The sequence below is a fragment of the Phacochoerus africanus genome, chromosome 15 (genome assembly GCF_016906955.1).
Source record: "Phacochoerus africanus isolate WHEZ1 chromosome 15, ROS_Pafr_v1, whole genome shotgun sequence".
NCBI lineage: Eukaryota > Metazoa > Chordata > Mammalia > Artiodactyla > Suidae > Phacochoerus > Phacochoerus africanus.
Genome location: NC_062558.1, coordinates 124,986,925 through 125,010,181, shown reverse-complemented (window position 1 = coordinate 125,010,181; position 23,257 = coordinate 124,986,925). Strand labels below are relative to the sequence as shown.

Below are 23,257 nucleotides of genomic sequence, written 5' to 3'. Positions count from 1 at the left end.
TCTAGCAGCCACTAGGGTCCAGGCCAGACAGAGAGGCTCAGGGGAAGGGGGTGGCTAGGAGGGCTTTGTCCTCAGCCCAGCTTCCTTGGAACCTCAAGGAAGGGCTCTTGCCTCTGTAAGCCAGGGGCTGCAGAGCCAGGCTGGGGGGTAGCCACCTGCCAGCTGACTCCAAGGCCAAGGTGCAGATGGTTTTGGATTGGGGAGCTGATTTTGACCTCCCCAGTGGCAGAGGCCTAAACAGAATGAAGAGGCCCCACCAGTACATCAGCCCAATGATGTGTCACTACTTTTGCCAGATGCTGAACAGAAAATCCGAAGAGTACGTTTATTCTTTCTTTCTTTCCATACATCTCCCCTTTGTGTCCTTTTTGTTTAATACAAATACCAAGTGAACAGGGACAAGCCTAAATTTGCAGCCAAAACCGAAAGCTCAGAGGCCCTGCAACAGCATCTTCTCTGTGTGTAATAACTCATCGCTCTTTTGTGTTGAGAAACAGGGGAGGGTGGAAAGAAGAAATGAAAAATTTCCCTCAACCCCTCTGCCCAGAGGTAAGCGCTGTTATTTTCCATCCTTCTTGTTTTTCCCTATCAGGCACAGTCCTTCCCAAACTTCCAAAATGAACTTGAGTGACCCCCCAACAGCCTCTTGTTCAGAGACTGAACTGGTTTGTGCCAGTTGTTGTGGGACTTGCCACGCAGGGAGCCACCCAGCTGGACCTCTGTGCCTCCCACTCACATAACTGAGTCTGAATGAAGCCAGTCTTTCGGCAGATTGCATTTAAGGAATGTCCCAACTGAGCTGGGGAACAAAGGCCCCCTGGGCCCCAAAGCCTCTTTGTCTGCCCTGGTCCCTGGTGGCTGCTAGAACCTGGGGTGCCTGGCCCCTGCCCTCCTGTGCCCTCTGAAGTGCTGGAATGCCCTAGGGGTCATGTTCCTTTGGCCCTGGGTTCCTGGTCTCCAGGAGAAGGGTCACCTCCATGCCTTCCCACCTGCACCTTCAGAAAGTTCTCTCACCAGCGTGCTGTTCAGGTGGGAGACTTCAGCAGCTAGAAGCGGCCTCTGGGTGGTGATTCCAGAGCTGTTTACTGGCCCAGCTGGGGCCCTGAATTGTGACCAGCAACTGGTGAGCCCTTTGCCCAGCCCTACTGGACAGAGCAGCCCAGACCCTTTTAGTACAAGACAACTGAGGAGGAGCTTTCATTAGGCTGGGGAAGTGGGTGGGTGGGTGTGTGTGTGGGGGGGGGAAGCCTTATGCTCAGCAGATGTTTTCCAAACACTGACCTTTTTTTTTTTTTAATTGATAACTCTACTACCCAAGAACTAAAAGAACAAACAAAAAAAAAACCATTGATTATTGATTTAGTTCTGCTTTTTTTTTTTCCCTAATGACCGCACCCACAGTGTATGGAAGTTCCTAGGCAAGGGATTGAATCCGGACCATGGCTGCGACCTATGCTGCAGCTGTGGCAACACAGGATCCTTTAACCCACTGCACCGGGACGGGGATCGAACCTGCGCCTCCACAGTGACCCAAGCCACTGCTGTCAGATTCTTAACCCACTGTGCCACAGTGGAAACTCCATCTAAACACAAAGTGCTTAGCAAAGTGCTACTTAAGCACAGTGGGAGAAACCAAACCACCTACACAGTGGTCCCTGCCTACACAGAGCTTTCAACTTCACTGGGGGCCAAAGACTTGCATTCATGGGATAAGTAGAAAATAAACATAGCCTTGTGCCATTGGACTGGATGAACAGGTGGTGCTTCTGGACAGGTCGAGGCAGGGTGGAAGTGGCCCTTGGCCGGCCCCCGGTCTCCCCGCCTGGCCATGCTTGGTTTGTGGGAATTTCCGAGGGGCCTTATTCTGAGCAGCTCTGGTTCTAGCTGGCTCCATAGCTGGGGCTGGCATTCTGCTCTTCGGGAGGTTTGTTCCATCTGAGAGGTCACCAGTGAGCAACTCGAGTTGTTTTTCCAGTAGCGCAAGCTGCAGCAAAGCATCTATCCCAACTCTTCAGGCCTGCCCGGCTGATCTGGAAGTGCAGAGGGTGGCCTCTTCTTGGGGAAAGTGTTTGCAGTGATGAGACTCAAAGATAGGTGAGAAAAAGCAGATCTCGCAAAAAATGATGACAAGCTGACCTTGAGGCTCAGGCTGAGCCGGGAGCAGCAGAATCACAGTGCTGGTAAATGAAGCACAGCCCTCTCCCCCTCATCATTTCTTGGAGACTGAGATTAAGAAAAACTCCTGGAGTATTTATCCGGGAGAAAGTTATTTACATATCTGCCTGAGTCTCCGGTGGTCCAAGCAGGCGGGCTCAATGACAGCCCGCCGGAGGGAGGGGTAGCCTGCAAATCTTTTGGCTAATGATGATCAGTGATAAGAGCTCCCACTTGTTTAACCAAGACAAAGAATTGAGTTCAGTGATGTGCAAGCTTAGAGGCATCTTGGTCCTTGCCTTCCACACACTCACTGGCCAGAAAGGAAAAGATGTTAGCGGGGGAACAGATATTTTCATGTGGATCTGACTTTGTATCTCAGGCATGAATCTAGCAAGTTCTCCTTGTCAAATAGAATGGAGTCACATAGCAGCACGATGGAAATTTGTTTTTCTAAGAATCTTATATGTAATTTTATACAGTAAAAAGACTATTCATGAAGCAATCATCACACCTTTATCTCTGGTTCCTCCTCACCTTCGCTGTAGAGTAGAATTACCTGGGAAGCTTTGAAATTCCTGAGGCCCAGACCACACCCAGAGCCATGACGGCAGGTGCTTGGGGTTGGGGTGGGATGGGGGGCTAGGCATCAGGAATTTTTTTTAACTCCCCAGGTGCTTCTCATGTGCACTCATTACTGTTGTATCTTTTGTATGCATGGCCCCAAGTGGGCATCCATTGGGTGTACTGAAAGAAGGCATGCCCTGGAAAGTCACCAGGAAGGTGCCTTCAAGATTATAACAAACTGGCCTTAGGACATAGGAAGCTGCTGTGTCTGTGCAGAAGCACCCAGCAGAGAAGATATCTGGATATATGAAGACATGAGCTCCCTGGAACCATGCAATGGAATACTATATAGCAATCAAAAGGAATGCAACTTCTCATATATGTAACAGTAGTGGACAGAGCTCAGATGCCTTGTGTTCAGTAAAAGGAGTCAGACACCGGAGGCTATGCAGGTTGCCAAGGCCTGGGAGTAGGGAAGGGGTCACTTGCAAAAGGGCACAAAGGAACTTTTCTGGGTATTGAAAATGTTCTGCATCCTGATTGTGGTGATAGATGCCACAGCTGAGTGTTTGTCAAAACACTAGAACTTTAAAAACAGGGGATGTTACTGCATGTAAATCTAAACAACTTTTTGTTTTTTAAAAAAAGTTCGGAGTTCCTATCGCGGTTTAGTGGAAATGGATCTGACTAGCATCCATGAGGATGCAGGTTCGATCCCTGGCCTCATTCAGTGGGTTAAAGATCCAGCATTGCCACGAGCTGTGGTGTAGGTCACAGACGTGGCTCAGATCCCACGTTGCTGTGACTGTGGTTGTGGCATAGGCCGGCAGCTACACCTCCAGTTACATCCCTAGCCTGGGAACTTCCATATGCTGCGGGCGTGGCCCTAAAAAAAAAAAAAAGTTCCATTTCCTCATTAATGGTGAAGGGACAAACGGAATGTGATATATCCATATAATAGACCATTATTCGATCATAAGAAAGAATGAAATCCTATACATGCTCCAACGTGGATGAACCTTGAAATCACGATGCATAGTGAAAGAAGCCAGACTCAAAAGGCCCAAAGGCCACAGAGTTGGCAAATCCATAGGCAGAAAGCAGATTTGTGGTTGCCAAAAACCTAGGAGAGGAAAGAATGGAGAGACTGCCTAACAAGTTTGTGTTTCAGTTGATTAAAAAGTTCTTAGGAGTTCCCTGGTGGCCTAGTGGTAAAGGACTTTGCATTGTCAACTACTGTGGCTCAGGTTTGGTCCCTGGCCCGGGGAACTTCTTCAGGCCTCAGGCACAGCCAAAAAAAAAAAAAAAAGTTCTGAAACTAGATAGTTGCATGATATTGTGAATGGCTTAATACCACTAGATTGTAAACTTTAGGGTGATTAAAGGGGTAAATAAAGTTATATGTATATTACCACCATTAAAAAAAAAAGGAGAAGAAAACCTGCTTCCTATGAACAGACCTGGTTGATAGGCCAGGTACCAATAGTGGGTACTCAGGAAAGACTGACTCGGCATTTGGCTCTTTTAAGGAAAGGGGGCTTTGGCCCCTTAAAAGAAGCGGGGGTGTCTCTTTTTAGGTGGAGTAAAAGGGCATGTTTTCCATTCTTGAGAACTGGGGCATCCTCTGTGATCAGGAGGCATCTACTGGCATATTCTGCCCTCGATTGCGCCTACTCAATGCTTGCTTGTCGCAGAAACTTCTTCTGGCTTCATATACTGAGTTGGTCCCCAGCAACTCAGATCATGCAGATACTAAGACCAGTGGCTCCAAGTTGGGAACCTTTGGGGCTAGGCAGGGGATGCAGGTCTCTGTACTTAAAGAACAGGTCTGCTTAATTTCCTCTTTGGAAGGAAAATCATCCTCAATCATGGGTCTGCAGCAAAGGCAGCGGTGTAACTAAAAATGTGTGCATGAAACAGCAGGGGAACCATGAAGAACAGCTTTTTCGGCATGCTGGGGAGACATTTGTGGTTGGGGACCTAGTGACCAAAATGCAGGACTGCCTCAAGACAGAAACACCGGAGGAGGGAGGGGGGTCATTGGAGGCAGAGCTCCGCCTTGGCCTCGGGCAGTGAATCGAGCAGTGGAACCGGCCAGCTCTGGGTGGGCCTTGCAAGTCCCGAACAAGAATCTTATTGATGCGTTGTCCGACCGTGAGCAGACAGCTCTGCACTTTCACAGAGCCAGGATGGAAAGCCTGCACAAGGGCCTACAGTTTCCAGAGTGAACAACATGCTTATTCTGGAGGTTGAGGAAGAGACCAAATGAACTGTGGGGGTGGGGGGGGATGGGTGGGGGAGGGGAAGGGGTTGTGGAATGAGGGCTCCCCAGAGCCTCCGTGGAAATGGCCACATTCCTCCCAGGGATGGCCTGTCTGAAGGCTGAAAAATGGCACCCAGCTTGGCACAAACCGGGGCCTGGATTCGATTGATTCTGATTTCCCAGAGCCTGAGCTCTTGGTTTCAGCACCTTTTCCGAAATCAACGTTACGCCACTTGGCTTTGGCGAGAGACCTGTTTACGCTCACTGAAAGAAACCCATCCAAAGAGGATTTTCACTTTTCCAGAAGAAGATACTTGCCACTTCACGTTATGCCTTTTTGGCTTAATGGAAATTTTCCTAGGAATGTTCTGCTTTCGGGTATGGGGTTGGGGGAGAGACCCTGGATCCTGGACCCCGGATCCCAGAGGCTATGGTCGCAGGAGCATCACTGGCCTCCATTGCACTTAGCACCTCGTTAGAGGCCCAAACCTACCCAACCTGACCCTTGACAGAAAGGGCTGCTGTCTAGCCCGCAATATAGACCTGGCGTGAAGGAGACGATCATGAACAGCTGACTTTGACAGTGAAGGATCTAGGGAGGCAGAGCTGAGTGCCTCCGGGGCCCTGGGTGGCTTTGTAAAGAAGGGACCTAGAGTTCCCGTTGTGGCTCCACCGTAACGAATCTGACCAGTATCCATGAGGATGCGGGTTTGATCCCTGGCCTTGCTTAGTGGGTGAAGTATCTGGCATTGCCATGAGCTGTGGCAGCTTGGATCCTGCGTTGCCCTGGCTGTGGTGTATGCTGGCAGCTACAGCTCTGATTCGACCCCTCGCCTGGAAACTTCCATATGCTGCATGCCTAAAAAGCAAAAAAAAAAAAAAAAACAAAAAAAAAACACAATAACAACAAACAAAAAAAAAACCTGGCCAGACCTTGAAGGATGACGTGCATCCAGAGAGGAAGGGAAATGACCTCTGGGCTTCATGATTCCGTATGGTTCTGGGTCCTGTGTCTCTTCAATGCTGGTGCTTCCCCTTCACCTCGCTCAGCTGTTTCAGAGGCGAGGGAAGGTATCTGCTTGCTCAGCGCTCTCCATCTGCCCACTTTTTCCGTCTGCCTGGCCCATTGGCTCCCCAGTGGCAGGGACCACAGCCGGAAGGTTGACCATGGCATCCCCCATCTCTCAGCCTCCTACAGGTATCTTTTCTTATGGTCCCTAGGTCTAGTGGGATTATCTCTAAGTCCCATGGCCTCTGCCTGTTCCGTGTCTCAAGTCCAACCCCTCCTCCCCATCCCCCCCATGGGAAGCAGAGTCCAAGATCCAAGCCAACCTCCCTGACTTCCTGGATTTCCCTGGGGATGGTTGACAAACAACAAGTACTTGGACTAGAGCCCCAGTGTCACCACTAACCCGTGGAGGTGCCTGAGTTACACTGCAGCCCAACCTTCTTAGGAGCCCCTTCTCCCCGCTGTGCACCTGCAGGGTGCTTGGGAGAACTGGAGGGAGTGGGGATGCAGCGCCTTGCATGGCCCCGGCTGCTGTGAGTAGGTCACAGCCTCACCGTGGTCATCTGTGCTAAGGCAGTCATCTAACTGGCCTCCCCATCCCCTGGTCTCCTTCCATCACTCCTGGCAGGGTTGCTCATCTCTGCCCTGCTTGAAGAGCAGCTTTCCATGGCCTCCTCCACTGCATTGCCCAGAGGCCCTGTAGGATAAGGCTCCCACTCCTTAGCAAAGCAGATAAAACCCTTATGACCTGCGCACAGATCTAATCCTGCTCTTCTGGCTGCAGAGCTCACGTTCTCTCCCCTTCGAGGCCCACCCATCCTGCCCGCTGCCCCCCGTGCTCTGGGTGCCCCAATGCACAGCAACCTGTGGTTTCTCAGACACCTCTTGTGCTCTTAGCACCTGAGTCTTCTGAGCATCTCAGTCCTTTTTCCTGAAATGCTTCTGCCTCTTCCTGGCGAGCTCCCGTTCATCCTCAATGACCAGCTTATACCTGCCTCTCCCTGAGAACCCCAAAGTTTGTCTCTTTCCTGGGTGCGTTCCTGATCCTTGGAGAAATCCCTGAGTCACTTCTGTCCTACTTTGTGTATTTACAGGTGCCCTCCTTCAGGCCTGGGGCCCCTGGAAATGGGAGGGACCCCCCGGCCCCCACAGCTCACCTCCGTCTCCCCGGAGCTGGACACAACACTTGCCCATCCTCTTTGTTGATTACCTCTTTGTTCACATAAAGATAAATAAAGCCTGTTTTCCAGGAATTAGGCCACTGTGGGGAATAGCTGACGATGTGGAAGCAAGAGACACTTTCAGTTCTTGTGCGTTTTCCTTTTTTTTTTTTTTTGTTCACAGGAGTTGCCATGGTAATGGAGTTCAGAGGGTCAGGAAAAGTGCAGCTTGTGGTGCTAATTGTTTTGCAAGGCCCGTGCACGTTTCCTCATCCTCTGTAGCGGAGTTCAAGGCTCAGTGTCCTTTTTCCTTTGTTTTCTCCCCATTGACTTCTTTAAGCTTACGGCTTTTTAGCCTGTTGAGTGTCTGCCGCCCAACAGGAAACTCATGAATGGCTGTTCAAAAGCAACCAACCACCCAAGGCCTTACTCTACGATGGTCTCTTCCCAGATACCCTCCTGCCCTCAGTCCTCTTGTCCGATCGCCTGTCACACTTGAAGTTGATGCCACCTGCTCGACTCTTGAATTGCCGGTGGTTGTGCCTTGGTCTGTTAACCCCTCCACCTGTGCTGGGCTTGCCCTGCCCATGAGCTGCAGAAGGCAGGAACCACAACAACCCGATCTGCTTTGCACGTTCCCAGTAAGTTAGGCTCCCCGGCAGTGGGCTCTGGGAGCTTTTGCTGGTGCTCTTTCCACATCCTTTCTGTGAAGCGTTTACTCAGTTTTGAATAAACTGGGGGAAAGCCACAGCCTTCTTAGAGACTCCCCGGGCTCTTCTTCCCAACGCTTAAGGTCAGGGCACGAACCCGCTGTTGGCCCGTGGCTTTTTCCCAAGCAGAACAACCCGATGCGGCTTCTTTCCTGCCTCGCCTGGGCTTCTCTGCCTCTCTATGGCAGAGTAGAGGGCACCTTCCAACCCGCCTCTGGGCCAACATGTATCACAGGCCGCATTTGGGCCACTGGCTACGTTTCCCCTTCCCTTGGCTGTTAACAAGGTGGAGGGGGTGATGCAGAGACCTCTCTGGAACCTGCTTGATTCTTCATCTTTTACCAGGACCCTGAAGAGGAGCGGGGAGGTTTCTCTGTTGCTTCTCCAGCTTCCGGGAGAAACTTTCAGGAGTTCTTCCTTGGGGGAGAGCATGCTCTCTGCTGAAGCCCCGGCAGCGCCCACCCTGCTGAGCCAGCTGGCTGTTGGATCGGACAGTACCATGTGCCAGTCCTGTTAACACTGCCTTCTTCTGACCTGTGCATCCTCACACCCCTTTGCCTCCCTCCAGCTCTCCCAGCCAATGGCTGTATTCATTGCCAGGAGTTTGGGTTTTCAGGAATGGAACTCAGAGGCTAGGACCCCACTGAGAGCCAAGGGGGTGTTTGAATAGAAATAGGACACTGGGCACTCCCTTAGAAGCAGGGGAGCACGAGGGCTTCTTTCTCTAACAGGGATGTTAGGGGGTGGTCCAGGGCTCTGGTTCTGTTCTGTGGAGCCAGGCCTTTGGGGGATGGCAGAAGAAGGTCCCACACAGAGGCATTGGTGGGGTATTGCTGAGAGAGCTTGGAGCCTTGGAGTCAGACAGCAAACCCAGCTCTCTGTCACAGGCCTTATGGGATATTATGGGCCTTCTCTGGGCAACCAGGTCCCCATCTGCAAAATGGGCATAATCTACCTCCTAGAATTATGTGCTTGCAGGTGCCTCATTCGTTAATTCACTTCTTCATTATTTCAATAAACATTTACTCAACACTTATACCAGGAGTTCCCATTGTGGCTGGCGGGTTAAGAACCTATTATCCATGAGGATGCAGGTTCGATTCCTAGCCTCGCTCAGTGGGTTAAGGATTCAGTGTTGCTGTGAACTGCAGTGTATGTCACTCAGATCCTGTGTTGCTGTGGCTGTGACGCAGGCTGGCCGCTGTAGCTCCAATTTGACCCCTAGCCTAGAAACTTCCATGTGCCATGGGTGCGGCCCTAAAAATGGACAAGGAAAAAAAAAAAAGGCAACACTTATACCAGTGTGAGATCCCAAAGATACAGGAGAGTTGTGGTCCTGACTCTCACTAACAGACTAGACCAGGGTGAGAAAGACAAAAATGAAAGCTAGAAATAGACAAGTAAAACTATAACTTCACTCACTGTTGATTTTGCTCATTTCAAAACCGTGTTTAAAATTGTATATCCAAGCAATGAGATCCTGCTGGGTAGCCCTGGGAACTGTATCTAGTCACTTATGAGGGAGCATGATAATGTGAGAAAAAAGAATGTATACATGTATGTGTAACAGGGTCACCATGCTGTACAGTAGAAAATTGGCAGAACACTAGCTATAATGAAAAAAATCATTGTATAATGAAAAAAATTCTTTTTTTTTTTTTTTGTCTTTTTGCCATTTCTTGGGCCTCTCCTGTGACATATGGAGGTTCCCAGGCTGGGGGTCTACTTGGAGCTATAGTCGCCGGCCTATGTCAGAGCCACAGCAACGCGGGATCTGATCCGTGTCTGCAACCTACACCACAGCTCACAGCAACGCTGGATCCTTAACCCACTGAGCGAGGCCAGGGATCGAACCTGCAACCTCATGGTTTCTAGTTGGATTTGTTAACCACTGAGCCACGACGGGAGCTCCAAAACAATAAAACTTCTTGTGTATTCATATTGCTAAGAAGTTGTGACTCGGGCTGTGAAGGCAGGGGTTAGATGGCGAGTCGGAGGATAGGAACTCTCTAGGTTGGAGAAGGCAGCCCGGGAAGGCTGCCGTGAGGAGGTGGCCTTCCTTTCCGTCCCCTCCTACCTTCTGTGGTGTGGTAAGGAGTGTTACAGGGCAAGGTTTTGTTTCTCTCTAAGGGGGAGCTTCACGACAGTGCTGCTGGTAGAGAAGGAGCAATAATAAATGATGACACAGGATGGGAGGTGATGATGATGGCTAGGCTCTGTGTGTGCTTAGCATAGCCTTTCGCAGGTGCCTTTCACAGATTTTGTCTTTTCCACCAATCCTGAGAGGCGGCAGGGCCCACAGGGTCTTCTCCACTTTCTGGATGAGGGACCCAGCTCGGAGAGAGTGTCTGACCGCTCAGAGTCCCCACAGCAGGTGATGGAGAGCAGGTCCGGACACCTTGATGGCTGCCTTGGTAGCAGGGCCCTCAGATGTGGCCCTTGACATTGTGTTTAGACCCATACTTCCTGGCGTTGGCTGTGATTTGAAATCATCTGAGGAGGTTTAAGAACCACGAACTCCCGGGTCTCACTCCCAGAGGTTCTGATATCAGCAGCCTAAGCGAGGCTTCGGCATCAGGAGTCTTCAGCTCTCTCTAGGTGATTTCAGTGCAGCCAGGGTGGGGAAGCACTGTGCAGCCCCTCAAGGAGCCGTGGCCATGAATGGGCATGTTCTGGAGAGCCAGCTGGGCAGAGAGAGCCAGCTCAGGACCCCATCAGCAAATGCAGCAGCCTGCTCTTTTTTCTTCTTCTTTTTTGGCTGCACCCACAGCATGCGGAAGTTTCCGGGCCAGGACTTGAATCCGAGCCGCAGCTGCAACCTATGCCACCGCTGCGGCAATGCCCGATCCTTAACCCACTGTGCCACAGTGGGAACTCCCCAGCATCCTGTTCTTAATGGAGACTTAGGTCATTAAGAGTAATGACAGCAGCACTAGTGGTGGATGCCCAGCACCTAGACTGTTGCCCTCTGCACTAGCATTTCTGCACAGCGCTTGCTTCCAGCTGGAAATTGGCAAGTGCTTCTCTAATGGCCCTTGAGAGAGACCTCTGACAGCTGGATCTGAGGCACCAGAACCCTTAACCAGCTTGGGAGTGATGCTGGACTCGTGACAACTGAGGTGGCTCCCTCCCTGAGAATCTCAGAGAAAGGTTTTGTTTGTCCACGTGTGGCTTTCGATGGGTTGTCCGTATTTCTGCAGGGATAGAGTAATCACTGTTTCATCTCCCTGGAGTCACTCCATGTCCCCATCCTTGGGGAAAGGAGTCACAACTGGGTCTGCCACAGCATTTCTTTCGATGGTTGTGGGTTTGATCTGTGTTCAGAGTTCCCCAGACCCTGAGTTGTTTTGATGGACCTTTACTGAGAAAGAAAGTCCCATTTGCAGACGCTCATGGCCTGAGGGGCTTGATTGGGCCTCCTTGGCCACCGTCACTCCAGCATGGTGTGACGTCACTCCAGCAATGGTAGATGAATAGCTTCGGCTCAGGTGGTCCATCTTGAAGCCAAAGGTCTGCTTTTCCTCTCCCCGCACTGGAAAACACACAGTGTTTTTATTTTTATTTTTATTTTTTTAGCCATGCCTGTGGCATGCAGAGGCTCCCGGGCCAGGGATCGAACCGGAGCCACAGCAGTGACATCGCCAAATCCCTAACCGCTGGGCCGTCAGGGAACTCTGGAACCCCTCCCCTTGGGCCCAGAAGGTCATCATGGGATACGGTGGGGTCTGGCGGTGTACCCGAGCTTGGCCTTTGGAGAGAGGGCAGCCACAGTAATGGCTTCTTCTGTTTTCTTCTCTAGCCCTGGAGCAGCTGCTGACAGAGCTGGATGACTTCCTCAAGATCCTTGACCAGGAAAACCTGAGCAGCACAGCCGTGGTGAAGAAGAGTGGCCTGGCCGAGCTCCTCCGGCTTTACACCAAAAGCAGCAGTGAGTGTGGCCCAGGTCCCCAGGGGAAGAGGAAGATGGGGGCACGTGTGTTAGGGCTGCCGTGATCACGCCCCACAGACTGGGTGAGACAACAGAAAGTCATTTACTCACTGTTCTGGAGGCTAGAAATCCGAGTTCAAGGTGTCAGCAGGGTTGATTGCTTCGGATGCTTCTCTCGCAGTGTAGACACCGTCCGCTTCACCCCGGGTCTCTACACTGGCCTTCCTCTCTGTGCTTGTGGGTGTCCAGATCTCCTCCTCTTCCTCTTTGTTTTCCTTTTAGGGCCTCACCCACGGCATGTGGAAGTTCCCAGGTTGAGTCGGAGCTGCAGCTGCCAGCCTACACCACAGCCACGGAAATGTGGGATTGAGCCGCATCTGCAGCCTATGCTGCAACTTGCCGCAGCACTGGATCCTTAACCCGCTGAGCGAAGCCAGGGCTCAAACCCGCATCCTCGTGGATACTAGTCAGGCTCTTAACCCACTGAGCCACAACAGGAACTCCAGGTCTCCTCTTCTTATCAGGACACCATTCACTGGATCAGGGCCCACTCCAGTGGCCTCATTCTGCCATGATTATCTCTTCAATGACCCTTTTGGGAGGTGCCACTCTAGCACAGTGGGGTCAGGATCTGGTGGTGCCCCCGCTGTGGCGTAGGTCGCCACTGTGGCTAGGATTTGATCCCTGGCCTGCGAACTTCCATTGGCCGTGGGTGCAGCCCCACCCCACTTCAAACAAAAGACCCTTTCTCCCAATATAGTCACATTCGGAGGTATTCAGAGTTAGGACATGGTGAACTTTGAGGGGAACACGATTCAGCCCATAGCAATAGCGCAGGCGTCGTGGGACAGGTGTGGGAGCCCCAGAAATCTCTGAATACCCAACACAGCAGCCCAGGGAGAGGCTTTACACAAAGTGTTTTCAAAGCCCTTTTCATTGTGGTTGAGACTAGAGAAGGGATAATAAACTGGTATAATAATGGCCACACTTGGTCGAGCACATCCCGCCTGCACATGTATGAACGTGCTCCATCTTCGAGACAGCCCTGCGAGGTGGTGTGATTGCAGATGAGGAGCCTGAGGCCTGAAGAGTTTAAATAACTTGTCCTATGTCATATGGCCCAAGGGAAAACAGGAAAACACAGTGGGTTTGGGATGGTTTTTTTGTTTGTTTGTTTGTTTTGTGGGTTTTATTGGCCACCATGTGCATCAGCTTGATGTGAGATCTCAGTTCCCGGACCAGGGATTGAACCCAGGCCACAGAGGTGAACACGTCAAGTTCTAACCACAAGACCCCAGGGACCTCCCAGGAAAACATAGTCTTAGGCCTGTAGATCCCAGGACTCTGAGTTCATTGTTTTTTGTATGTTTTTAATTGAGCTAGATTTTATATCACGTCAAGTATGCAGATCTTGGAGTGCCCACTGTGGCACAGTGGGTTAAGGATCTGGCATTGTCTCTGGGCAGCATGGGTTTGATCCCTGGCCCCGTGTAGTGGGGTAAGGATGCGGTGTTGCTGCAGCTGTGGTGTAGGTTACAGCTTCAGCTCAGATTTGATCCCTGGCCTGGGCACTTCCATATGTCGCAGGTGCAGCACAGACAGACAAAAAGATCAGATCTCAAGTAGTCAATTCAATGAGTTTTGACATTGTACCCACTGCCCAGAGTAAGACATGGAATATTTTTATTGTCCCAGGGCAAGAATCCTCCCCAAGGCAACCACTGTTCAGATTTCTTCCACCATTACTGGTGTTGCCCATCCTGGAGCTTCATAGACATGTAATCATATGGTTTATGCTTTATGTCTGGCCTCCATTACTCAGGAGATTCTTCTATGCAGTAGCTCCTTTTACTGCTGAATAGATTGATTGCATTCTGCCAACGTACCACAATCTGCTTATCCATTCACTTGCTGATGGAATTCGGGTTGTCCATAGAGTAATAAGGCTGCTTTGAACATTCTTCTACAGATCTTCCTGTAGATATATGGTTTCCTTTCTAGCACAGATTTCTAAGAAAAGCCTTCCTGGGAAGCCATCACAGTTTAGTTGAATTTATTTTATACTGGGTGTTTGAGAATTGCAAGTGATATTTTGGGACAGGAAGGGACCCTAAGAGGGCCTCTAATCCCTCTGCCTCACAGTAGGAACAGCGTGGATCCATGCCAGGAAGGAACATGCACCTGCCTTGACTGTTACTGCAGGGAGCTCCTCCCTGACCCCCAGCCTGCATCCATCAGGCTAGGTTTCGAAATCCCTTTTCCTTTTCTTTGTTCCCTGGGGAATTCGTTTCTGTCGTCTGAATATCAGAGAAGTCATCAAGTGAAGGGTGTTGCTATACGCCCAGCAGCCTTCTCTTCTGGCGGAATAATCTGGCTCCCTCAGCCTTTCCTTACAGGCGTTTTCCTTGAGCCCCCTCATTGCCTCTGCAGCTCTGCAGGCCACCCTCCGGTTCCCAGGCTCCTCCCGGCTTTGTAGTGAGCATCCGCTGACCGCCCTGAATGCTGGTCAGCAGCACATCAAAGGTGGGAAGAGCGGATGGGAAATCCACATTACAGAGCAGGTGAGTTAGAGACGGGTGACTCACTCCACAGAAGGATTCATCAGTGGAATCCTTTCCAAAGCACACTCCCAGACTCTTTAGATGTGTTCCGACTTGAGCATGTCTAATGATAACGTACACCTCTGCTGGGAACTTACAAACACCTGTGCAGTGGCGTCTGACTTCTGGTCTTGGTTCGCACCCCATCAGAGCCCCCCGCGTGGTCTTGATCGATAGTGAGGCTTTTTGGTTTAGTGTAGCTTCCTGTAGGATGACCTTTGTTTCACTCTTGATCTCTGTCTGTTCTGCTCTTAGAAACGCAAGCCTTCCCCGCCGGCGGTCTTTGCAGCGCATGGGGCTGCTGAGGACAGGTCAGGGGGCTCCCCAGTGTGAACTGCCCCCAGACCACCCATAAACGTGCACAGCCGTACTGAGGCCTTTGCTGTCACTTCTCTTCCCCACGTGGCCGCCCACTCATGAGTGGCCACTGATTGGGAGGTTCCCCTTCGGGTCCTCTTTGCAGCATCTTTGATGGCAGAGGGGCTATAACAGCAGCTTACACTTGTGTGTGCTCACCAGTTCCAGCCCCGCAGTTCAAGTCTGGGGTGACTTGGATTATGTCATCTAATTCGCGTCTCAAGGCCATGAGGGGGTTGTTAGCCCCAACTTACCAGCCGGGGAACTGAGTCTCGGAAAGTCACGGGTTCGAGGCCCATGGTGGTGAGTGGTGGAACCCAGGCTCGGACCTGGGCCAGTGGACCTCACCCTCATGCCCCCTCTCCTCTCCGCCATCCAGATTAGTCTGCACCAGGGTCATTGTTCTGCACAGGATAGAGCCTGAAGCCCCCTACATGTAAAGCCTTCGCTGTTTTCCCTCAGCCTCCCAAGCCTGCGTCACTGTGTATCTTCCAGAAAATGAACTCAGCCTGACTGGGCTTGTAGGTGGAAGCCAGCTGATCATTTTGAGATGGCCTGTGGTCTCTGCTGGCTGAGCTGTTGTCTCCTCCCCCACAGTTGGGGCGGCGGATGAGTGCATGAGAGTGTGTGTTTGCCCTTTTCCAACGGAAGTATCCATTTTCTGATCTTTCACTGTGTTCCTGAGTTTTCTACCCTCTTTGCCTTTGGTCTAGATGGGGAGGCCAAGGCCTGGATTGAGGTCTGTTTATCTGGGATCTGATATTTTTTTCCTGTCTTCACGCTGAGGGCACCCCAATACCCTGCCCAGAGACTCGGGGACCATTGCAGGGGCTGCCCTGTGATGGAAATGCTTCCATCATTCTATCTGGCTGTAGCAGAAAGGGGCCATGCCCCTCCTCCCTGCTCCTCTCCCCCACCCTCTTCAGACAAGGGCCAGTCCCCCAGACCCACACACTTGCCCAGAGCACAGTGAGCTCACCTCTCTGCTGGACCCATGGCTGTTGTCATTTCCCACCCTCCTGGACCCCATCCAGATCTGCCTCCCCCCCTACCCTGGTGGGTTCCCAAAGGCAGAGACAATGTCTGTTTTGTTCCCTGCTGTATCATCAGCACCTCGCACGGGGCTGGTGCTCAGTGCACTTCTGAAAATGAATGAGAGAGGCTCTCCAAGCCAAGGCTGCTGCCCCCCAGCCATGGGACAGCTCATCAGCCTCCCCTTTCCAAGGCCAAGGTCAAAGGATGGCAGGTAGTCCTGGGAGATGCGTCTTTACCAATGGGATGGTAGCGGATTAGCAATGCCGAGAACCAGCACCTCGTCAAGCGCAGCCTACAGAGTGGCCCAGGGAGACACGGCCATGGGACACAGTTTTCTCTGCAGTTTACAAATGACCATCTTGAGGAGGAAGAACCTGCTCAGAATCTAACAGTTAAAACAACAACAACATCTTTTTTTTTTTTTTTTTACCTTGTCCAGGAGTGTGAGCTTCGTCAACAATATGAAGAGAAGAAATGAGCATTAAGCACTATTTATGTTTCTTTGATTCCTTTTTTTTTTTTATCTTTATCAGTGTCATCAGAATATTTTCACGGAGTTGTGTTTTGCCTCTGTGTTCTGCTTTGCATTATTCTTACATTTAGAATTGCTGCCTGTGCACATTTCCATGTGTTGACAGTTCACACACTTTTTTTGTTTTTCTGAAACATGATCCTTTAACTGGAATTTGGGGACATCTTTATAAACAGCAAACACTGAGCTACTTCGTAATTTTTCACAGGTGGGTTGTATCCAGAGCTGGATGCAGAATAGTGAGTGTTCAACCAGCCCCCTGTTAGTGGGAATTTAAGTTTTGTTCTTTTTTTTTTTTTTTTTTTGGTCTTGTTTCTTTTTATGGCTACCTTTGGAAGTTCCCAGGCTAGAGGTCGAATTGGAGTTGCAGCTGAAGGCGATGCCACAGCCACAGCCACACCAGATGGAGCTGCATCTGCCACCTATGCTGCAGGTTATGGCAACACCAGATCTTTAACCTACTGAGCGAGACCAGGGTTACCTTACTCTTTCAAATTCCCTATTGTTTGAGTTTTGTGCTCTTGAAAACCAGTGAGGTCGAAACAGGCACTATTTCGTCACAATTGCTTTGCATACGATGCAGACAAGAACACCAAGGCACACGGGATAGGTGTTTTGCTGAGAATTACTGTACCCGCAGGGTTTGGCTGAGACCCCGCCACCACCCCCATCCCATCTCCTGCCTCCACCGGCAGAGTACTTTTCCCTGTGCCGTGCTCTGGAGGAGAGGGTGACCCAGGCCCTCTGGTCCAGTCCGTGGAAGTATGCAAGGTGCACATGACTGGGTTTAGACCCGTAGTTCCCTCCCATTCGCTGCTGTAGCCCTTTGTATAGAGAAGTTGCTAATGGGTCCTGGCAGGGCTGGGCACCAGGGTGATGACCCCACGGGCTGATGGAGGAAGATCCATCCCGCTGTATCCTCCTGTTGCTCTGGATTCTCAGGGCTCTATGCAAGCCCGTTGGCTGGAGTCTGGGCGTCTGGGGCGTGGAGCTGACTGGCGCTGAACCGTCTCCTTCGCCAGGGGTTTGAATTGGGCTTCTTGGCTCAGTCTCCAACCACTGGAATTTATCAGCCGCAAGTTTCTAGGAAATGCAAATTAAGAGCCTCAAAGAAACACAGGAGGATTTCTTAAGAGGAGAAGGACTAGGATGAGCTTCCTCTGCAGGCTTAAGAAAGGGTCCCTGGGGCATCGGGCACTGCATTGGAAGACTAGCTTTAGTCTGCCTAGACATGCCTGGGGAAGATGACAATCTGTACAGAAATGTTTTGAAAGGCGGGGAAGGGCTGTCCCGCTGCAGGGTACAATCTACAGGGTGGAGCAGGGAGCTGTTGGTGCTGCAGGTCCAATTCCAGCACACTCACCCCTCCAAACCCAGAGCTCAGGCCCTTGCAGTGGCACCCCAACTGGAGGCCTAGGAGATAAGCTTCCAGATCCCCACTCTGACCTGTCTTATATAGACATGACTCTGGCTAGTCCATACACGTACTTCAGACTAAGGTGAGAATGACTGATAGGAAGTGTTTTTTGTTTGATTGGTTGGTTTTTGTCTTTTTAGGGTGGCACCCATGGCAATGGAAGTTCCCAGGCCAGCCTACACTGCAGTCACAGCAACGTGGAATCCGAGCCTCATCTTCAAGCAACACCACAGCTCATGGCAATGCGGGATCCTTAACCCACTGAGTGAGGCCAGGGATTGAACCCTCATCCTCATGGATACTAGTCAGGTTCCTTACTGCTGAGCCACCATGGGAACTCCAGGAAGTATTTTACAATTAATGAAAAGCTAGGAAACCCAGAGAAACCTCTGCTTGGTGAAATATGAGGCAGATCTTTGAGAAATAGGTGCTTTTCCACTTAAGACCTTTATTCCTGAAGCTATCCTGTATCTGATCCCCTTTCCTCACCCCACTTCCCCCCAGGCTGGAAAACTAACAGCAACTTGGCTTTTATTTTTGGGGGGAAATCTGTCAACCATTTCTATAATGGACTCTTTCAATCAATTCAAAATGTATGCTTTTTACTAATATCCGAGCTGATGACAAGGTCTCTTGGGCAAGTGGGAAGGAGATGATAGGGTTTTTCTCTAGAAGCCCTTTCCCTTCATGAAATCACATGAAGCCTGTGTCTTCCATCCTCCTTCTGCAGGTTCTGATGAAGAGTACATTTATATGAACAAAGTGACGGTCCACAAGCAGCAGAATGCCGAGTCCCAAGACAAAGGTACGGGGCTACTGCTGGTGGCATGGCCAGCTCCCTCCGGGAGGGGCAGCTGTAAGCTTTGGTCCCATCCCCCCTCCTTCCTCCCAGCCGGCACCACAGACAGGCCTGGAGGAGTTATTTGGAGAAGTCACATTTTGGTAGATAGTATTTTGGGTTGATGTATTTTGGGATGTTTCATCAAGCCACCTCCTTGCCTCTTAAAGGTCCCACAACCCCTTCATGGATCAGGGATCTGTCCCTAAAATCTCTCAAGATTTCTCAGCATCACCGCAGGAGTAGGAAGTTATAATTCAGATCAGCTGCCTTAATCGTCAAAGGTTTTGTTCACAGGTGATCTCTTGGCAGAACATTTTATCTTCCATTGGAAGGAGAGGTTGCCATGGTGTCTCACTCTTCTGCCCTGTTCTGCTCTCTGCGTTTCTCTAAAAACCCTCAGGAGTGGGTCCTGTAAGATTCCCACAGACCCAGAGGTTGGCAGAGCTGCCTAGTTGTCTAGCGGGTTAGAAGCCCCATCTTGCTACTCTCAAGCCTATTACTCAAGTGCAGAGCCTTAGCAAAACGGGGACCCAGCACCCCAACGCATCCAGTCCAGTTAAAGACTTGGCTTCAAGATATCAGCCACCCAAGTGCTGAGATCAGATCTGCCTGAACCTGTCTGTCCCGGACTGGCTCGGCCACTGGCCGAAATGGTCAGGCTCAGAAGAGTTCTTGGTGCCTTTTCCTTAAAAGCACACGGAGGGTTGGTGGCCAAGTTTCCCAGTGTGGCTTTTCCACCTCCTGTCCCACCGCCAAGCCTGGCTCAGCAGAAGTCTCCCCCAAGAACGCAGACACTGTACCCAAGGTGGTTGGCCTCCCAGGGAAACTGTGGGGTGGCCAGAGGTAATCACAGGGTGGATGCAGGAGCAGCTCAATATAGTGACCCGAGCAGCTCCTCTGCTCACTAAAGCTCTGTGGCCGGATCATTTTGGACCTGGGGCAGGTGGAGGAGAGGGCACGGAACCTGCCAGAAACCTCAAACCAGTTCCTTCTGAGGAATCTGCCTGTAGCAGATGCACACTATTCTTGGAGGCAAAACAACACTGGCTCCAGGGACCGCCTGCCTGGGTAATTAACTCCTGCGCAAATAGACTCCGTGTTCACATGACCAGACTTTACTGGCTAATGAGGCTCTGCCATCAGGCTGGGCGCCCCTCACTGAAGCCCTCTCCTGCTTGCTGCCCACAGCGCCTGAGGAGCAGACCCCCCTGACCAACGGGGAGCCCGGCCAGCACTCCTCGGCCCCTCAGAAGAACCTTCCAGACCTCCCGCCACCCAAGATAGTAAGTGTTGGGACCAGGACTGCTGATTTCCCTGTCTTGGGCCCCGTGAACCTCCAGCTGTTTCTACGGGTGTCAGTCCACCAAGCGTCTGGCCTGTTCAGAGCCCCTGTTGTGTATGGAGCCTGGGGCAGGCCCAGGGAGGGACAGGGACAAGCCTGCCTGAAGGTGACATCATTTGTTCAGTGGGAGATGAGGGCTACCTTTATCGAGGGCCACCATGTGTCCAAGGCCATGCCAGGCTCTTTATCAGCCCTCCGTGAGCGGGGCCATGTCACCAGCTCAGGCCACAGTGACCTTTCAGAAACGTAAATCACATCACACCGCATTTCCTGCTCGAAACCCACCAAGAGCTCTCGGTGAACGTGGCACAGGACACCCACATTCCTTCACGTGGCCCCAGGGCCTGCACGGTCTGGGCCCGTTGCATCTCCAGCCTCATGTGTCTCCTCTTCACTGGCCCCGCCTCTGTTCCTGGGTTGAATCCCGCCCATGGTCAGCCCTGCCTGAGGGACTTAGCACTTCCCGGGCCCTGACTCTGGAACAGCTGCCCGCGCCTCGTGTCTCAGACATTCTGAGATGCTCCCTGACCGGCCCGTGGGCAGCACCCCACCTCAGTATCTGTCCCTATTACTGTCTGCCCTACCAGCCAACTGTTTGCCTCCCAGAGCAGATAGATGGAACCTCCCTAGAGCAGGGACCATGTCTCTCATTTACTGCTCCGCGTCCTGCATCTGCTCACAGTGGACCACATGTATATCCGTTCATGGATGGATGTGTGGATGGATGGATGGATGGATGGATGGAGTTATGGCATCCTATAGACCTCAGTTCAGATCCCAGCTCTGCCAGGTACTAGCTCCTTGACCTTAAGCCAGTTATTTAAGGCGTCTGGCCCTTTGTCTCCTGGGTTTGAGTGAAAAGAACATCTCTCCCCCAAGATTGTCTTATAATCAGTGGGTGTGACAGACCCTGTTAGTATTCAGTGAGATGAGTGGCAGTATTTACATTTTGTGAGTGAGGAACCAGGAATGAGTGGGTTTATCATGTCCCAGTGTCACACAGCCTCCAGTGGCAGAGCCAGAGTTTGAACCCAAGTTGTTTCTGCTGTAGGATCTTGCTGGGGAGGCTTCCAGGACAAGGCGTGAGACATAATTTCTGGAAGGAAGCTGTGGGCTCCATGGTCGTTGAGCTCCCACCAGGCCATCCTTCTTGCCTGCCTGGGCAGCATCCCACCCACACAGGAGGCCCCTTGAGCTGGGGGACAGCCGGAGGGGATACTTCATCCCAGGCCGAGTGAGACTTAATGGTCTGAGCCCCTGAGTCACCCCATACGCCAGTGACACAGGTGCCTGCTGTGCTCTGAGCTGTTGCCTGCCCTGTGCACACAAACAGGGTTCTCCCGCCACCTGCTGAGAAATGGTGCCTCCTGGAGTTAAAACATCTGGCCGAGGTCCCTCTGCTGGGAGGTAGCAGGGCCAGGATCTGTATGCAGGTTCTAGGTTTCTGGGCCATTCTGCAGCCTCCCAGACTTCCGCTCATCTTTTTAAACAAGTAAGGGTATAAATTGTACCCTTTCCAGGAGTTCCCATCGTGGCGCAGTGGTTAACGAATCCGACTAGGAACCATGAGGTTGCGGGTTCGGTCCCTGCCCTTGCTCAGTGGGTTAACGATCCGGCGTTGCCGTGAGCTGTGGTGTAGGTCGCAGACGCGGCTCGGATCCCGCGTTGCTGTGGCTCTGGTGTAGGCCGGTGGCTACAGCTCCGATTTGACCCCTAGCCTGGGAACCTCCATATGCCGCGGGAGCGGCCCAAGAAATAGCAACAACAACAACAAAAAAAAAAAAGACAAAAGACAAAAAAAAAATTGTACCCTTTCCAGCTGCAGGCGCCCCTTATTTTTGGCCTCAGGACTCAGGGGAGGGGGCACGGCCCCTCAGCTCCCATTTAGCAGTTGTTGGTTTTAAGCAGGTGGGAGGAGTGTCCCAAGCTCTGCTCTGAGCCAGGGCTGGAACTTTCTTATCCGGAATTCAGTGTCTGCTTCTGACCACGGTGCCCCTGGACTTTGTGCAGTTGGGGTGCTGATGCCTGAGCCACATGGGGCACCTGCTTATGGGTCAGCACCAGACTCTCTCCCAGGTGCTGACTTGGCCCGGAGGTCTGTGTCTGACAACTGGGAGCCCAGGGCCCCGGGCCATGTGCACTTACACACTGATCATATCACAGAGGCCAGTGGGCCCCAGGGCTCTAGCAAGCTGGCTTTTATCCCTCCTCAGCCAGCCTCCTGTGACCTGGGCTCAGAGGCCCCAGGGGCTTGGGGCTGTGAGACATGGGGCCTCCAAGCAAGGCAAGGGCAGGGGCTGTCCCCTGGAGCAGACTCCCTGTGTCAACTGTGTCTGTGGCCATCGGGGCCAGGAGAGACTTGAGGGGAGCCATGTGCTGGAGCTGGGAAAGTGTCAACACCCAAGGATCCCACAGTCCCAGGGTGGCCTTTTGGACATGTGCTAATGGGTCCCGTGGACGCACTTCGGGCCCAGGGGAGGGTCCAGCAGAGCAAGCAAACCTGACTGTCTCCCCTCCTTGTGGAATTTCTCTGCCAAGATGGACCTTGTCTGGGTCTCCCTTCATTCTGTCCCGGGCACCCCATGTACCCCAGGGCCTTGTGGCTAAGGAGTGAGGAAGGGGTGCCATAACCGGGGGTTCTCCTCGCCCTGCCTGCACGCACGTGCACACATTCACACACACCTGTTCCCTCGGGCCTCCTCTCTGGTCAAGGTCAAGCCTGGCTGAAGCAGCCGTAACCCTTAGTTCGAGGCCCCCAGAGGAGGGGTCTCAGGGCCGAGTGGGGAACAGCTGTGTCTTCAGGCTCTTACAAGGAGGAGCCGAGCCAGAGCAGCAAATCTTTGGGGAGCGAGTGTGGCAGCCTGAGCCTGGGCTGGGCTGTCTCCCTCAGAGAAAGCCCTGTTCCCTGTCCCTTCCCACCCTGATCCCAGGGCTTCAGGGACCACGGTGACTTGTCATCCCTGATGCACAGCCCCAGGCTCACTGGTGGCTGGGGCAGAAGCTGGGTATCCGCCTGAGGTCCCCGGTGCTCAGGGCTGAGCCAGGCGCGTGGCCTCTGTCCCCAGCTCAGGGCTGTCCAGTGCTGGAAGGGCAGCCAGGGGTCTGGCGCAGCCTCGTGGGTGTGGCCGGTGACTCAGGCAGCTGTGGGACTTCCAGGCCGCAGTCTGCACAGCCAGGTGCTGTGGTCGCTGTAGGAGAAACAGATGTTTGCTGGCACTGTTCTGCTCCTGGCCAGCACAGCTGTCTCTACCCCATCTCCCTTCAAGGCCTGGACACGCTTTGGTGCTGGACTTCTGCGAGCCACTCTGGAGGGGAAACAGCTTATTCCACCAAAGGCGGTCA

The 23,257-nt window shown here is 52.1% G+C and overlaps 1 protein-coding gene across 4 annotated transcripts in view; it reads left to right on the top strand.

Moving 5' to 3' along the window:
• The window catches only part of AFAP1L2 (actin filament associated protein 1 like 2), a 104,609-nt gene that overhangs the window by 51,314 nt on the left and 30,038 nt on the right, over positions 1–23,257 (top strand). For 3 of the 4 annotated variants that reach the window (XM_047760244.1, XM_047760243.1, XM_047760242.1), the window contains 3 exons: positions 11,663–11,791; positions 18,463–18,537; positions 19,762–19,856. In XM_047760244.1, coding sequence (XP_047616200.1) covers positions 11,663–11,791; positions 18,463–18,537; positions 19,762–19,856 — 299 coding nt within the window. Of the gene's footprint in view, positions 1–11,662; positions 11,792–11,855; positions 11,875–18,462; positions 18,538–19,761; positions 19,857–23,257 lie in introns of those variants that run through there. The other variant, XM_047760245.1, reaches the window with a different exon arrangement.